The sequence below is a fragment of the Xiphophorus maculatus genome, chromosome 16 (genome assembly GCF_002775205.1).
Source record: "Xiphophorus maculatus strain JP 163 A chromosome 16, X_maculatus-5.0-male, whole genome shotgun sequence".
NCBI classification, from domain to species: Eukaryota; Metazoa; Chordata; class Actinopteri; order Cyprinodontiformes; family Poeciliidae; genus Xiphophorus; species Xiphophorus maculatus.
The window spans coordinates 20,651,514-20,664,718 of NC_036458.1; the positions used below are offsets into that span (position 1 = coordinate 20,651,514).

The following is a 13,205-nucleotide window of genomic DNA, read 5'->3' on the forward strand; positions in this document are numbered from 1 at the left end:
AACGGCAACAGAAGGTGGATCTAGAGCGTTGATCAACGACTTTTCAAATGTTTGTTTTTGGAAAATTGAACAAGCAAGTACCATTTGTTCTTTCACTTCTCACTTATGCATTACTTTGTGTTGGTCTGTCACATAAAACATATTGAAATTGGTTCTGACTTGGGACGCACCGATCCACGTTTTTTCACTTCCCATGCTGATGTTTGAGGTTTAGTATTGGCCGATAACCGATCCAATACAGAAAAGGTGCTGAATTGACAAAAATGTTTTCTTTTTGTGTTGTTTTTTTTTTTTAAATGCAGACGTAAATGTACTGAATTACAAATGTATTTGATAACTCTGAACCAGTACAGCACATTTAAATACACCAATAGCTTTACAAGCTTCCCTGGTGTTACTTCAACAACCAAACATGTAAAAACAGTTCATGTAAAATAAATAAATAAACAAAAACAATAGGCTGGCCGTCTTGGTCAAACATGTGAAAACAAACTGCAACAAACCTTCTTTCAAATGATTCACAAAGTGAAATCAAGACTTCTAATTATGATGTAAAATAAATCATGAAGAATGATGAGAACAAAGCATAGAATTAGACTGAATAGATCTGCTCTTCTGGCTCAGGCACAGTCACCAATACCTGATCAAGATTTTGTTTTCCAATATCGGGACCGAAACAGATATCGATATCGGATCGGCGCGTAGCCCGCTGTAACGTGACACAATGCGAACCAGTTCAATGCCGATGAATGCTGATGCATATCGCTGACTAGAAGGTCAAAGACGAGGGAATGTTTTTATTCACCTAAAAAAAACATTCACTGAACGTTAAAAGCAATGACGTCTTTGAAGACTTTCCCTTTGTAAACATGAACCGACACTCAACACGAGGCTGATTGATGCAATGTCTGAAACAAACCGGAGTTTGTCATCTATTATGTAATGAAGCAATATCTCCTGAACAATCAGTCATTAGTTGTCCTCAATGTTCCAATTACTTTAATGGTTGGCTAAGGCATGAGAGCTTGTTTGCATGTGCGTTTCCCCAACGTGACGCGTTCCCATGGCTACCGGCACTGTGTGGCCCCCCCCACAGTCTGCTGGAGTCTTACCTTCTCAGGAGCTTTGGTCTTGTTGTTGTTGTGCGACGCCAGTATGACGTCTTCGTGGACGCGGTCCAACAGCCACAGGAGGAATTCCAGGGCGTCGTGCTGGGAGTTGCCACGAAACTGGGATCCGTACTTGGACACGACCGTCTGAGGGGAGAAAGTGAGGCGTGAGGACGCCGAAAACTTTGTGTAAATCTCATGAGCTGCAGTACGACTGTGACGGTGTGGCTGCTTCTTGCTGAATTTATTTTTCCTCAGCTTTAGGGTTATACCTACACAAGGCAAAAATGCTAAAATAAATTACCCTTTTAAAGTAAATATAAACCTCAAGTTTAACTCTGGAGGAGCTGCAGAGATGAACAGCTCAATTAGCCAGATGCCCAATAAATCTCGTCTTTGAAGAGTGGCAAGAAGAAAGCCATTGTTTAAACACTGCTATATGTCCCATTACAACAACAAGCCAGAGGAAACAACAAACTGACGGGAAAAGACACTTTGATCTGATGATACCAAAATGCATCATGATGGCTCACGCTCCGGCTCCTCAAATGGCAGCTTGAACTCATTTCCAAGAGGCCCAGACCAAAGTTTTGCTAGAAAAACAACAAAACAAACAGATTTTTTTGCTAACCTTCAGAAATTCCTACAAAAATATAAATTCCTACAGTAGGAAGGATCGTGAACACACGATCCTTCGTATTGTAGGAAGGATCATGTGTTTGGTGACGAAGTCAGAACTCGGAGCTGGGTTTGCCACCACGAGTGAGTTAAGAGCGTTTCAGTTATCGCTGTCGGAAAAGTTGGGATTTCAACGTGGCGGCGCCCGTAGTCGATGTTCGCAGCACCTCTTGCGAACGTTGCTTTAAGCTTTATTTTCCATAAGCAAACGCCATTTTTAATTTGTTTGGTTTGGTTGTAAGGTGCTACATCATGTAACGTTAATTTTAGACGCACTCTTACATGTGTGTCTTCTAAAACAAACGGGTTTCTGTTCATGTAGGGAGCGGCCATATTGAAACGCAAAGTCGGCCTGGCAAGTAGACAGTAGAAGTTGCTTGTTGTTGATTTTCTTAACTGGGAAGTTCTGACTACAAATGCGACGCACCGTACTCCATACTTTACACAAGCGTCACTTTCTGAATCGAGTTACTGGAACAAATGACCTTTTCTTTTCTTTTTTACCGACATGTTGACATGTCTTTACCGACATTAGTACGTAAAAAATGGTCGACGAGAACTTTCGGTTTAACTCCTTCTCGGAGTGACAAGTAGTTATTTATTTTAACATTACATCCAAATTTTAAACCGCTGTGCTCAATGTCTGATGACCAGGTGGCGGTGATTAGCTTTAGCTCGCCTTTCATCTTGTACAGACAACGAGAAATTTCTAACGTAATTGAGTAAACCTGACCTACACACAGCGCGCTGCAATGCATGGCGGGAAACGACTGCTGCACATCGTCCTAAGTACACCTTCCCTAGAGAGAAACATGATCGTGACAAAGACGGGAGCAAAGGTTCAGAGCGATGACCCTGAACATATAAGTAGAGCTACAATGGAATGAACGTATTCATGTAACTAAATGAAATGATTTCCATTTATATAACTAGAACATTTAATAATAATAATAATGATACACCAAACAGCAGATTGAGGACTACTTAAGCTCTCGCAGTGTAACGTGACTTTAAATGTAAACAGCACCCAACTTAATTAGGCAAAGGAATTAGCCAACCTCAGATGACAGCTTAGTGAAGCAGAGAGATTATGTTTGACAGAACAGCGGACAGAATTCACTAATGTGTAAATTCACGTACGGTGGACGGCGTCTGATAGATTGTCAATTGAACGTTTGGTTCAAGGTGCCGACTTAAGCAAACAGCTGAAGCACGGCGCTGAAAACAGAGGAGGCTTCAGCCGCGCTGACCGACTCAAAAGAGAGATAAAAAAAATTCAGTCGCGTTCATATCTAATTGAAAGCGAAGCCTGAACGCCATCTTTGAAGCGTTTGACAAGACGCGGACAAGAGGAAGATGCAGATAAACTCCAGCAGGAGTGATAAGGTGTTCTTATCACTCACACGCATTGTCTGATTCCGACTTTAAAGGCGCGCTTCCCTCGCTTGACACGACTCGTGGAGGTGAAAACGCCGTCGTCGTACCGTCAATCCGGACAATGTTTCAGAGATACGTCAGTCGGAAAATATGAAAAGGTGATATTCAGAGCTGTTAGTCATGGCTCTGCGGAGATAAAACCACTTCTGTTATCACAACTCTGACAGGCCTGGACTGTTTTCTGCTTTAGAGGCGTGCCGCCGTTTTTAAAGTCATCGTTTTACAATATTAGAAAATCCTCCCACCCCTTTAGGATTCCTGTGGTTTACATTTATTTTTAATTCGATGCAGAGGAAAGGGAAGCATTTCTCCAATCATATGTTTCACAGAGGGGCGTTTGGTTCCCCCACCTCCTACTTGGAACGCGAATCACCCGTGTATGATGTCGTAAAGTTAGAGTATGTAACTTTTATTAAAAAAAATTATTTTTGCACATTTATTGAAACTGTTATGTTGTAACAGTATATCATTAAGCAAGTAATCTGTGAGGGAAAATAAATACATAAATAAATCAAGCTCCTCCGCCTTCTCCCAGTGCCAACTAGAAACAACCAATCACAGCCAGGAGGCGGGTCTTAGCGCTGTCAATCACCCTCTGCTCATGCTAGTTAGCATGGCTACATATGATTCTCCTGTAAAGGTAAGTCATTTTTCCGCCATTAGCACATGTAGCAGAGAGTACATGAGATGGTTGACAGCGCTAAGACCCTCCTCCTGGCTCTGATTGGTTGATTGGTACCAGCCAAGTGCTTCTCTAGTACTTGAACTGTTCTGAGTTTTACTCGTTGGTTCTTTGGTGCTCTGTCAAATGACAGATTTTCTGGCTGCCTGTGTTAAACGTTTGTTGATATTTGGTCATTCCCAATCATTCCCCCCACCCCCAGTAACTCAGCCCACGCTCCCCTTCAGCTCCTCCGCATTCAGTTAATTAGTCTCACCTATCCTTTGTAGCGGTAATTTCTCTCTCCTCTAGCGTACAGCGGATTCCCAGAATCAGCAGGAATTTGGGGGCAACAGCTGGCCGTTAATGGCTGAAACCCCTGACTTGAACCCCCCCCCGCTCTAAAAGAAAACAAACAAAACAAAACACTTAAAACTGCCCGTCTTTATAGTTGGAAAAGCAAAGACACCTTAATATGAATTGATATGCGCTGCTGAAAGCGTCTCAGCAAGTCGGCCTTTCATCCTCTGAAGAACGTTTCTGGGATTAAAGGACAAATGTTGCAGCAACATCTAGAGAAACTCATCCATGCATTTATCTTTAGTCGCTTTGATTACTGCAACAGCGTCTTAAAAATTAATAATAAATTCAGACAGCTGCAGCTGATCCAGAGTAAAACCAGTTAGACAGAGCACATTACACCAGTTCTAAGGTCCTTCCACTGACTCCATGGAGCTCAGAGAATAAACTTTAAAATACAGCTGTTAGCTTATAAATCACCTGGTTTTGGTTCTGCTCTGCATCCCCAGAACCAGAACCAAACACGGAGAAGCAGCATTTAGTTTCTATGCACCACAAATCTGGAACAAACTTCCAGAGAACTGCCAAAACAATGACTTTCTTTAAATCAAGGCTAAAAACCCTCCTGTTTGGAGCTGCATTTGATTCATAAGAAGAGGGCCATTGATCAATATATTTAATGTACAGTTGTTTGATGATGTTTATTGATAGTTTCATAATTGGTTACTGTACTTTGAACTTCCTTGTTGCTGAAATGTGCTTACAAATAAACTTGACTTACAATAAAATCTGCAGACTTCTTGGAGGTACGGCCGACTAGCGCCAAGCAAAACCCAAATTCCGCTTCTGAATTGGTTGCTTAGTAACCGCAGGGGCCACTGGCGCACCGCGCAGTAATCGAGTCTGGGCATTTCTGCTACTCAAGTTGAATTTTCTTCCAGTATTTCAGATATGCTCTATGAAATAAAAAAAATCTGTCAATAGGTGAATTTTCCGCAAATAATCTGTTGCACAGAAAAGTCTGTGGAAAGGCAGGAATCCAACAGTTTGAGGACATGGTCACTGTTTCAAAATCTTATTGTGATTCAAATTTACAAATTACTTTTAGCTGATAGTTTTTCTTTTTTTTTTTTAAACAGACTTAAATTGCTGTTTTGATGCTATAATTGAACAAAGACACTTATAATCTCATCTAACTTTTACATTTTGGGTGTAAGCACAAATGCTTTACCCTGACAAACACTCTGAGCCAGCCTCTGGTTAAAGCCGTGACACACTCAGCCTTGTTGTGATGGCGCCTGCAGGCCGGGATCTGAGCTCACCTGCAGCAGCTCTGCAGCCAGTCATTACAGCAGAGCAATAACAGTGATTACCATCAGCTCCTGGAAGGTGGCGATTGTCTGAGCGATATAATTACGGCGGTGGAAAAGCCAGTGAGTATTTTATTACCGTCTGAGGCAGAACGGTCACTCTGTAATGCCTGCAACCATTTAGCACAAGTCAGGGAAGAAAAGAGGTTTATATATATATATATATATATATATATATATATATATATATATACATATATATAAGCATTAAGTATTTAAATCAGCTACCAGCAACTGGATGAGTGCAGAAGCTGTTAGCTTTGCTTTTATGCTCAGCCACCTGCTTAAATAGTATAGTAACATTTTGTTTAGTCATCAGTAGTCATTTATTTTCAATTCACTTGCCAACTAGATGCAAGTACTCAAAGTCATGAAATTTAGCATGTGCAAAATAAAAATTAAATAAATTCAATTAATTTTTATTTTAAAGAGGCAGCATCATGTAAAAATCAAAAAAAAAAAAAAATTTAGCTTATAATGAAAAACACACAAGGAGCGTTGCTTTGATTCTTTCGTGCAATGTTTGAGAAAGCCGTTTATCTCCGCCGTCTGCTCCTGCAGACTAGCCAGCAGCAATTAGCAAACACCTGGTGGAGCTGAGAATCAGCAGAGCTCATCAAACGAGCCACTTCTCAGTGAGACGTTGGTAAAAACGTTGTTAAAGGGTTAATTAAGAGAGGAGCCATGTTGCGACGACTTTCTGAAGGCGGAGTTTCAGAAAGAGCAGCAGTTTTTAAAGGCAAAATTTTAAGGCGTTAAATTATGACTATCAGTCATATTTGAAGGCAACAGTTACTTGACGGTGCTATGAAATGGTACTGTGTGTCTTTAAAAACACATGACACCACCCCTTAAAGATTTCTTAACATCAGCGAGAAGATGGCCGACCCTTTCGTCACAGCTGCAAGTCAAGCATGACGTCTAGAAACATTTGCCCATTCCTTTTTGCAAAATAGCTCAAGCTCATTCAGATTGAATGAAGAGACAGACAGATTGAAAGAGGAGCCGAAAAAGCAAAGGAGGTGGATTAGCAGTGTTTGCTAACAACTGATGGTTTCATTCATGACATGTTACTGTGGGTTACTGTCTCCGCTGCCTGGATGATGAGCTGTTAGCATGTGATGAAGCCGCCACACGGCAAACGTGTCTTCATACCGAAGCCTCTTCATGTTTGTTGGAAGACTGACTACGAACAGAAATCTTTCCCTTCACAGCCGTACCATCCACAACAACTCTGTCGGTACTCTTATCATCCAAGTATCTTCGATGTTCAATTTCCCCCTTTGGGATAAATATGTTTTTAATTAAAATTTGACCTGAAATGAAATTAGCAAGCTGTCCCCCCCCCCCACTTGTGTTGTGTTTTTCCTGCAGGTTCAAGTGTTTGGTTTCGGTTTCATTTGACTGAAGCTCATTCTGTTCAACGTATCCACGACAAGGCACAAATACCACAGAACCGAAAGGAACGTGAAAAAACGTTCATTCGGAGACATTTCCAAAGTTTCTACAGGGATCATTTTTCCTGTTATTTGACTTTTTTTCTGTCCTGAAAGCAAAGTGTTTGCTGTTGCAATACTTTATGCCACTAGATCAGTCGCTCATCCTGCGTGTGAACAACTTTCATTTGCCGTCTTGTGAGCTCAGAGTGTACGGTTGGCTCACCGAAGGATTGTGTTTTAAAATAATAATAGATAACTGGTTTAAAACCGGCTCACTCAAAAGAGAAGCTGAAGATAAGACGACAAGACGACTTATATTTGATTTTGCTTTGGGATAGACAACATATTTTTGAATTTGACAGGACGAATACTTTTCAGTTGCTCTGGGTGAGCAGTGCTGCGCCCCACGCTGACCAACTTCATCTGAACGCCTGAAATAAAAAAAATGTATTTATGTTGGGCTTTCTTCTTGAAGCAACTTCTTGTGTTCGTCTTTCCCGCAAAAGACGTAAAAGTTTGCCATTCTTGTGAGAACATGTGAAAAGCTTTGAGGCGTGTGAGTGCTTTAGTAACGCTGCGGGACTGGACACTTATTGAAGCCGCCTCCCGCCTTCCACCTGTGTTTTCCTTAATGCCTCGAGGTTCTGGAATGCGGTGAGGATAATAAAGATTTTTATTTTTCCTCAGCAGGAGGCACAACTTTGGAGGAGGCCCGTTTGAGGAACTACAGACGAAAGCGAGGCGATTCTACACTTTACATACATACAGTCAAGTCAGTGAAATCCTAAACAAAGAGAGAGAGCGAGGGAAAAAAACTTGAATTAAGAGAAGCGGAAAAACATCCAGCGCCTTTTTCTTTTTCTCTTTTTCCCACGCTTCCAGGTCGAACTAGATCCTTAGTGAGTTAATCCGCCTGCATTAGCTGAGCCTTTCCCAACCTCTGAAGGACGAAACGCATGACTCCCGGAGGTCGGCGCGACTCACAGTCGTCCTAACGGAGTCAACAAATTAATAGACTAATTGAAACACACGCCGATCTCCTATTTGCAGAGCAATTTAAAAGCTCCGTGCCGGTTTCAGTTCCTGCAACCGGGAGCTAATTTAGCCTCTCAAACTCAAGCCTCAGAGCTATCTGATCATTTTATAATCCTTCCTGCAGGCAGCTGTGGTATTACTCAACAGGCAATTTCTGAAGACTCAGGCTGCACTAACTGGGGCCTCTCAACACTGCCAAGAGGAACAACAGTGTGTGTGTGTGTGGGCGTGGGTGTGTGTGTGTGTGTGTGCGTGGGTGCGTGTGTGTGCGTGCATTACTGCAGGACACATCTTATAAAGAGAAAAGCTCAGTGTTTTTATTTGAACCTATTTGTTCATCTTGGTACGGTTCCCTTTTGATTGCAGCGCTGAAGTGGATTGTGTAAGAAAAGAAGGAGGAGAAGATTCATCTGGCAGCAGGAGGTCAGATTGGTAAACTGGAGACAGCAAAAGAGCAACTTTTAGAGGGAAAACCGTATCAATTCAAATTGATTCTGCCTTTGATACCCTCACACACTTTCGGTTGCCCCATTAGGTGAAATGTGATGTAATAATTCTTGCGTAACCGGGGAAAGTACGAGAGAGAAAGCTCGGCACAAACGGTCAAATCACTCCCGGCGCCTATTCTTACGGGGTAATTAGCATTTCCAAGAATAAATCCATTGTTCATTTCTTTGTTCGCCCCACATTATCTACTTCTTGCCTTGAACTGGAGCTCCGAGTAAATCCAGAGCAACCCCCCCCCCAAAAAACTAAGTGACTGCAGGCGGATGCATCCAGCTCCCCGACTTGAGGAGGCAAAGAATGATCTATGTTGGGACACAAAGTTATCAAAATACTCGATTCGCTCATGGAGTGGAACTTTCCGCATGTGGCTAAAGTTTAAGTTTAAGGTCGGGTTTGACGTGCGAATCTACGACCCGCTGAACTGGTGGCCCCAGACTACTGCGACGCTGAGCAGCAGCCTCATTATCACCTGGCGGGGAGACGGCGGGCTCTCAAGTCCAGCGCACTGCGGCAGGCTAATGGGTGCTATGCTATTATCCGAAGCGCCTCGTGACAATGAAATAAGTCAGCGGCCCACCGCCGGGCAGCATCCTGCCTTAATAACGTGTGATTATGTCTGACTGAGCAGAGAGCAGCTGTACTTAGAGGTAGAGTGGAGCCATTCATCCTATAGCAGGTGTTTGGTTAATGACGGCCATTGAGACTCTCCTCAGCGTTTCATTACCAGCTAATTATCACCTCCCCAGAACCTTCCACGACCAGTCTCTGCCCGCCATGAACACTTTTCCCGGAGCTGCCCCTTTGTTTTGGCATCTCGAAATAAGATCCGGTTATAAATTATTGAAGTTATAAATACAGATGTTTTGTGAAACTCTCAAGAGCAGTCTTTCAACAGGTCCGTTTTGGCTCCTTTCTCCTGCTAACTGAATTCAAAATCTTCATGACATCAAGTTTTAAAAGTTGAACTTACAGTAATTGTACGGCAACTTATTATACGTGGGGGGGAAGTTGTTCTTCCAGGCAATTTTTTTTCAGAGTGTATACCGTAGTTCATGATTATTTGATAACTGATTGTAAAGAATTTGAAACTATGCCATTCCTGGTAGAACTTTCTTACAAACAAATTGGTTTTTCTTTCCATCTTAATTACAAAATGTAAAACTTTTTTGTAGTTTTTGGCTTAATTATTGCTCATAATAAGTTTTTCTTTCAAAAAATGACTTCCTTCAGGTCTGTTCACTGTAGCTCACAATTGGTCAATTATTAAATTAGTTTACGATTATTTTAATAATCTATTCATCATGATTAATTGTTTCTGCCCTGTTCTGCTATGGACATTTTACTGAGATAGAGTATGAAATAAACATGAAAACTGCTGAAATCTGCCTTTTCAAAAAGCTTTTTAATCATCCCGCAGTTTTAAGAGACGGGGTCCATTCAACCCCGCATGTTTTTCATCCTGTGCGCAGCCCAGGCAGGGCTGGACTAACTTTTATGAGTTTTTTTTGTGTGGTTTCGGGAACTGATTGTCTGATGGGACCAGGGCCGTTCAGAGACCTATGGAGGGGCAGGGGCTCAAATTTAAAAAAGGGGCACATTGAACAAAAACTTCGTACAACAAAATAGCAACAACCTATATTAATCCAGAATCTAATTGGATCGTACTATATCATTGCCATCATGTGGGAACAATGCAAAGCAAATATAATCTATATTTTCCCCAACAGGTATAAAGTTTCTGTTTCTGCTGCCGACAGTCCTGGAGGGCTGAGCTGATCTGAGACTGTAGCTGTTAAACAGACCAGAGGAGAGAAGGTCAAAGGTCATGAAGTTATGAAATAAACAAAAGGCGGGTTTTGTCCCGCTATTGCAAGGACGATTATGAAAATATAAATAGAAACAGTTTTTCTAACGTCAACATCAAACCTACAAACCAGTGTATGAAAAAATATTCTTGCCCATAATTTGAGTTAGAGGACACAGATCCGCCCTCCTCCTCATCATGGACCCGGAGTCTGGACAACATGGAGGCTCTGAGAGTCATTATTAGACTGAGGGCAGCCAGACTAGTTTATTTTTTACTAAATTATTATATTTAGCTAAATATTATTGTTGAGGGGCACAAACAGGCCTTCTGACATACAGATTAAAAAATAAAAATAATTTTTTTTGGAAAAAAATAAATAAATAAAAAACTTAAAAAGGGCACTAGGGGCATCAAGGATAAAAAGGGCAGGGGCTCAAGCCCCCCCTCATACCCCTCCTGCATGTGCCTGGATGGGACAACACCGCCACTGCCTCCCTGATGTACGACCGTGACATCTGCTGCTCTCCTCCTGAGCGACACGCTAAGACCGTGACAGGTTTAAACTAAAAATCACCTACTGCTCAGTTTTCTATCGTTTTTGGCCATCGTTATTAAGCGCTCCAGATTTTGTAGAGTTGCAGGTTGCGGACAAGGTAGGTTTAATCTAAAGATTTGAATTCCAGCAGGAAAACAACCCCGCAGATAGAGCTATGATGTAAGGGTTTAGATCAGCTGTCTGGAACGTTTCCAATCCAAACAGTCATTTTCCCCTCCGTCCAGCTAAATAAAACTCATTTAGAGACATTAATGTTACATGGCCTTTGTTGAGCGTCTGCTGTAGGATATCTGATGCCTTTCTTAAAATGAAACAGCATTTTATTTCCATTTTTGAGTTTTAAACTAAAACAAAAAAAAAGAAAACAAAACTTTAGCCCAAAAGATTACACATACATCTTCTTATGTGGAAAATGGTGGATAGCTTTGCAACTCAAATACAAGACATAAAATGAATCTAAAGCAACATGACAGGTATTTTTTGGTGTCATTTTGCTGTGGGAATTTCATTCAATTACTCCATGAAAACACAGCGAAACTGCTGGAACCTGCATTTGTTATTATAACTAGATTTAAAAACATCACTTGAATCTTTATCAGTTTTTGTCAGAACCATTGTGGAAGATCTAAAGAGCCACTTGCGGCTCCGGAGCCTCAGGTTGTAGAACCCTGGTTTAAATCTAACTGAGTTAGATTTAGCTATTCGTTCGGCAAGAAATGACAATCTGTACATGAAAACCTGGTGGAGACCCATAGACATGCAGACTGAACAGCGATAAAAGGTAATAAAGGTAATTTTTTTTTTGGACATTACTTTAAAGTTTAACAAAAAAGGGGGGTAAACTTTAAGGTTTAGGAGGAGCCATGTATAACTCTGTGTTTCAGTGGTGTTTAGGTTTGGATACCTTGAAGTTCACCGAGAGCAGCGGGGTGTACTCCAGAGTCCACAGAGCCCTCACCAGACCCGCCAGCTGCTCCGTAACTTCTCCCTTCACCGGCCGCCTCTCCTCAGCCCCCGGCCCGGTGCCTCTGCCCTTCCTCAGGTCCATCTTGTAGCGCTCCAGCCCCAGATACTCCGCCAGCAGGTCGGTGTTGCTCAGACACTGGACCACCGCGTTCAGGAAGCAGGTGTTCCCGTGGTTCTTCAGCCCCAGCACGCCCGGGACTTTGTCTCCATACTGGTACAGCAGCTTCTCTCTGCCGGCGCACAGAGACGAAGACGTGCTCTGCGGGTGCTTCGCCGCCCGGTCCCAAACCGCCGCCGCCGGCGGCGTGTCCTCCCTGATCATCCCCGAGCTGGCGGTGAGGGTGCAAGGTGCGCCGTCTCCGAACCCGCCGTCGTCGTCCTCCGCGTCCTGCGCGTCCCCGTCCCCGAAGTGGGTGAAAGTGCCCAAAGTTTTCATGATTCTGTTCACGAAGCTTCCCACGGACTTGAGCGATTTCTTTCGGAAAAGCTTCCCGGACTTGGTTTTCCTCTCTTTGCGCTTCTCCTCCTTCGTGTCCTCCTTGACTCTGCTTTGTTTCTCCATGACAGCGACCTCTCCTCTCTCTCTCTCTACTCCGCCGTCGGTCCGTCCTGACGCCGATGATGGTCGTGCGAATGCAGACGCCGGGGTGTCATTTTTCTGCCGGTGTCCCGGTGCGCGGACGCGCCACCATCTCGGAATCCGGACGCGGCAGCGCGGCGCGGCGTTATTCCACAGCCCACTGACCCAAAACCTCCCTCATCCATCCTGACAATTACTCGGCGCGTTCATTCCGACTCTGTCGGCGCTGTCACAGGCAGTGCAGCTGCAGCGCCAACTTCTGCAGGAAAATACCCCCCCCACACACACACACACGCTGGGGCTGTGATTGCGTGGGGCGGCTGTCTCCTCCCACTTTAAAACAACAGCGGAGATAAAAGATCCAGAAATCCTAGTCAATTCCTGTTTTATTTCTCTGCACGGATCCAGGATCCGTGCATGTTTTGGCAACTGGGATTTCTTGTAATAAATGAGAAATAATAATAATAATAATAATAATAATAATAATAATAATAATAAAACTTTAAAATACAAAGGGTTCCATTTAAATTGAAGTAGATTTTTTGATATTTAAAATCAAAATCAGAGGCAGATGAAAATGGAAAAGTTTCCAATACAAGTTCGTCATCCTTCATTACTAATATATGGTTAAGGTGAGTGTTTGACTCAATGATTTAGCTAAAAATAAAAAAAAGAAAAGAAAAAAAAAAGTCTGTCCAAACTCAAAAATGTTAACGCGTGTTATTTTATGCATCGTTGTTCCTCTTCATGCGTCTCCTGG

At 42.6% G+C, this 13,205-nt stretch overlaps 1 protein-coding gene across 1 annotated transcript in view; it reads right to left on the minus strand.

The window, feature by feature from the left end:
• Positions 1-12,694, minus strand: part of LOC102235173 (ubiquitin carboxyl-terminal hydrolase 43-like) — a 79,018-nt gene extending 66,324 nt beyond the window's left edge. The window contains exons 1-2 of the mRNA XM_023348487.1: positions 11,804-12,694; positions 1,113-1,256 (exon numbers count right to left, since the gene is read on the minus strand). Of these exons, the coding sequence (XP_023204255.1) occupies positions 1,113-1,256; positions 11,804-12,427 (768 nt within the window). The 5' untranslated portion in view covers positions 12,428-12,694. The remainder of the gene's footprint in view (positions 1-1,112; positions 1,257-11,803) is intronic.
• Between the last annotated feature and the right edge of the window lie 511 nt (positions 12,695-13,205).